We start from the raw sequence: 5,000 nt of genomic DNA, 5'->3' as shown, positions 1-5,000 counted from the left end.
TCGCCCCCACACCAACGACGTTAGGGTTCAAATCTTCATTAATCCACTTTAACCGCAACACATGCAGGGAACCTGGACGTTTGAATATTCATGAGCTCGCAAACGTAATGACTTAAAGATGAATAATAATGTTCTCATTATAGCTGTCGGCCTGTCTTGTGCCTCGAGCGGGTTCGGCCGACCAATCCCTGCACGGGAAAATCTGATCCAGGTTTAAATATTTAGCATATTTAATAATTACATTAGAATTTTAATACCCACCCAATATCCTACTGCTTCCTGTCTTCTCTCTCCCAGTCCACCTCTTTTCTCACCTCTTTTCTCACCTCTTTTCTCACCTTTTCTCACCTCTTTTCTCTTTTCTTCTTCCATTGTACTGAGGTAAAATCAACTGAATTAAAAAAAAAAAATCAGTTTATAGGAGACTCTCTCTCCTTATGATGGCAGGCCATCAATATCTACCACGACACCCAATCACTGATCAATACACACCTCATTATGCCTAATCACTGATCAATAACTTACATAGCGTCATCTGACAGTAGAGCCTTTTCTCAAATGTCTCTAAGGAGAAAGGGAGAGTTGTTCAAAAATGTGAGGGTCGATATTAATGGGACACGGTGTGTGGGTCGAAAGTAATCGGACACGCTGGGAGGGTCAATAGTAATCAGACATGGAATGAAGGTCGATAGTAATTGGACAAGGTGTGAGGGTCGAAAGTAATCAGACATGGCATGAGGGTCTATAGTAATTGGACAAGGTGTGGGGGTTGATAGTAATCAGACGTGGTGTGATGGTCAAAAGTAATTGGACATGGCATGGGGTCGATAGTAATCGGACATACCGTTAGAGTTGATAGTAATCGGACAAGGCGTGAGGGTCGATAGTAATCGGACACGATGGACAGGGGCAGGTGTAAGGGGACTCTGCTCAGTGTCAGGACTGTGTGAGCTGTGTGAGGGGACCGGCTGTGTGAGGGGACCGGCTGTGTGTGGGGACGCTTTACTCTGCTCAGTGAGTATTTAATAATAATAATCTGTCTCCGTTTCTCTCTCTCTCACACACATCTGAGCAGAGAGGACTGATATGTCCATGGCTCCAGCATCTCTCTCTGTCTCTCTCTGTCACACACACACACACACACACACATCTGAGTGGAAAGGACTGACATGTCCACAGCTGCGGCATCTGTGCCGTCTGTGCAAGCTGAGACATGAACAAACAAACGAGAAGAAGTGAAGCAGGAATAGAAAGTGTGTGACGCTCCAGCGTCACAGGAGCACAAAGCAGGACAACATGGTGTCAGCACACAGCCTTCACTGATGTGTGGGTGTGTGTGTAATAATGCTTTACCTGTGGAGCAGTCGTTTCCTGTCCACCCGTCCACACACACACACACTCCAGTCTCGGGCTGGTACGTTCCATGTCTGGAGCACTGTTCTTTACATGCAGGGAGAGGAGTCTCACACGCCTCTCCATCCCACCCTGCAGAACACACACACTCTCCACGCACACACACACCCCGGCCTGAACAGGATGGGTCCACACAGTCCACTGCAAACACGTGCGCACGCACACACACACACACACACACACACACACACACACACACACACACACACACACACACACACGCACACACAAGCACATTATTCAGTACAATGTATCCAGAACAATTAAAATGTTTGTGCAAGTTTAAAAAAATTGTTGATATATGAGTGTATCTGTGTGTGGATTACAGATCAGTGATTCAGAAAAGTGGGAAGAAGACAGGAAGAGAGGAGAGAGAGAGAGAGAGAGAGAGAGAGAGAGAGGGAGGGAGAGACAGAGAGAGGGAGAGAGGAAGAGAGAGAGGGAGAGAGAGAGAGAGAGAGGGAGAGAGAGAGGGAGAGAGAGAGAGAGAGAGAGAGGGAGGGAGGGAGAGAGAGGGAGAGAGGGAGAGAGAGACCACTGACCATATTTACACCCAACACACCATGATTGATAAATATGTCATTCAAGATAAAAGCAAAATATTTGCATGCTTTATAGTTTTTAAAAAGGCTTCTGATTACATCAGGCACCAAGTTTACTGTACAAAATGATGGAAAGTGGTGTAGGGGGAGAAACATAGGAGACATTAAGACAATATCCACGGGAAACAGGTGTGGAACAAAAACAGCCATGGTCCTGAAACATAGTTCAGCATTAATATACACCAACACATATTAACACACACTAACACTACACTAACACACACTAACACTACACTAACACACACTACTACACTAACACACACTAACACTACACCAACACATACTAACATACAAACTACCACTACACTACACACACTAACACTACACCAACACATACTAAGACACAAACTACCACTACACTACACACACTAACACTACACCAACACATACTAACACACAAACTACCACTACACTAACACTCACTAACACTACATTAACACATACTAACACACAAACTACCACTACACTAACACACACTAACACTACACTAACACACACTAACATTACACTAACACTACACCAACACATACTAACACACAAACTACCACTCCACTAACACACACTAACACTACACTTACACACAAACACAACACTAATACACCAACACTCCACTAACACACACTAACACTCCACTAACACACAAACTGCCACTACACTAACACATACTAACACTCACTAACAATACACTTACACACAAACTACCACTACACTAACACTCATTAACAATAAACTAACACTACCCTAATACACACTAACGCTACACATGCCCAGGACCAGAAAATACCAGCAAACCCAATCAGAATCACCATACAAAACATACAAAACAGCTCAAACTAAACTACATCACTTACTGGGAAACTCAATCAAAACCACAGAGTTAAATGGAGTGTTACTGGGCCCTCAATCTACAGTCCAGCATGGCAGGTTACCTAATCACATTGTCTGATCTAAAACTGAGCTCCACCTGACTAAGTACAGACTGAGTGACCAGCGCCTGGACACAGACACCAGCAGACATAAACAGTCCTGGTCACCTACAGAGCAGAGACTGTAGTAGCAGTGGCAGGACTAGAAGATCCAGACACAGCTGCATATTATTATTATTAGTAGTAGTTGTAGTTGTAGTAGTATTAGTTATTGGAGTATTGTTGTAGTTATATTATTATTATTATTAGTAGTAGTAGTAGTAATAGGAGTATTGTTGTAGTTATATTATTATTATTATTAGTAGTAGTAGTTGTAGTTGTAGTAGTATTGGTTATAGGAGTATTGTTGCATTTATATTATTATTATTATTATTATTATTATTATTATTATTATTATTAGTAGTAGTAGTAGTAGTAGTAGTAATAGGAGTATTGTTGTAGTTATATGATTATTATTATTATTATTATTATTATTATTATTATTATTATTATTAGTAGTAGTAGTAGTAGTATTGGTTATAGGAGTATTGTTGTAGTTATATTATTATTATTATTATTATTATTATTATTATATTATTATTATATTATTATTATTATTAGTAGTAGTAATAGGAGTATTGTTGTAGTTATATCATTATTATTATTGGTAATAGGAGTATTGTTGTAGTTATTATTATTATCATTATTGGTTATAGGAGTATTGTTGTAGTTATATTATTATTATTATTATTATTATTATTATTATTATTGGCAATAAGAGTATTGTTGTAGTTATTATCATTATTATCATTATTGGTTATAGGAGTACTGTTGTAGTTATATTATTATTATTATTATTATTATTATTACTGGTAATAGAAGCATTGTTGTAGTTATATTATTATTATTATTATTATTATTATTATTATTATTATTATTACTGGTAATAGAAGCATTGTTGTAGTTATATTATTGTTGTTACTATTAGTTAGTGGTTGTAGTGTTGTCATCTTTTGTTAGTGTTAATTTCTTGATCAAAGCTTTGGCAATACAAATGTGAATATTTGTCATGCCAATAAAGCACCACTGAATTGAACAGAGAGAGAGAGAGAGAGAGAGAGAGAGAGAGAGAGAGAGAAGGAAAGAGGGAGAAAGAGAGAGAGAGAGAGAGGGAGAGAGAGAGAGAGAGAGAGAGAGAGAGGGAGAGAGCAGTCTTCAAGTAAATAGTAATTTAAATCTAAGATGTTACATGCAGTGCCTAGCAACTGTGTGTGTGTGTTTGTGTGTGTGTGTGTGTGTGTGTGTGTGTGTGTGTTTGTGTGTGTGTCTGTGTGTGTGTGTATGCTGAGAGGGAGGTTGATAAAGAGGGTAATTTGTATGTGAGCCTAAACAGAAAACTAAGAGACAGTTTAGGGCAAAACCAATTAAACACTCGCACACACACACACACTCGTGCACACACCACCCCTAACTACACAATCACTAACTACTCCACCCCTAACTACACCACCCCTAACTACTCCACCCCTAACTACACCACCCCTAACTACACAATCACTAACTAGACCACCCCTAACTACACCACCCCTAACTACACCACCCCAACTACACAATCACTAACTAGACCATCACTAACTACACCACCCCTAGCTACACAATCACTAACTACTCCACCCCTAACTACACCATCACTAACTACTCCACCCTAACTACTCCATCCATAACTACTCCACCCTTAACTACACGATCACTAACTAGACCATCACTAACTACACTACCCCTAACTACACAATCACTAACTACTCCACCCCTAACTACACCACCCCTAACTACACAATCTCTAACTAGACCACCACTAACTACTCAACCCCTAACTACACCACTCCTAACTACTCCACCCCTAACTACACCACCCCCTAACTACACAATCACTAACTAGACCATCACTAACTACTCTACCCCTAACTACACCACCTCTAACTACTCCACCCCTAACAACACCATCCTTAACTACACAATCACTAACTAGACCATCACTCCACCATTTCACTGCGAGTTATACTGTGTATGACTATGTGAC

The 5,000-nt window shown here is 40.0% G+C and overlaps 1 protein-coding gene across 2 annotated transcripts in view; it reads right to left on the bottom strand.

Annotated features, from left to right (window-relative positions):
- The window catches only part of tenm1 (teneurin transmembrane protein 1), a 135,672-nt gene that overhangs the window by 47,870 nt on the left and 82,802 nt on the right, over positions 1-5,000 (bottom strand). For both annotated transcript variants that reach the window (XM_081719526.1, XM_035527484.2), the window contains exon 11: positions 1,354-1,554. In XM_081719526.1, coding sequence (XP_081575652.1) covers positions 1,354-1,554 — 201 coding nt within the window. The remainder of the gene's footprint in view (positions 1-1,353; positions 1,555-5,000) is intronic.

Source organism: Electrophorus electricus, chromosome 8 (assembly GCF_041902795.1).
Source record: "Electrophorus electricus isolate QZ-2024a chromosome 8, ASM4190279v1, whole genome shotgun sequence".
Classification (NCBI taxonomy): Eukaryota; Metazoa; Chordata; class Actinopteri; order Gymnotiformes; family Gymnotidae; genus Electrophorus; species Electrophorus electricus.
Note: the sequence above shows the minus strand (reverse complement) of the source record. Positions and strands in the feature narration are given on the sequence as shown.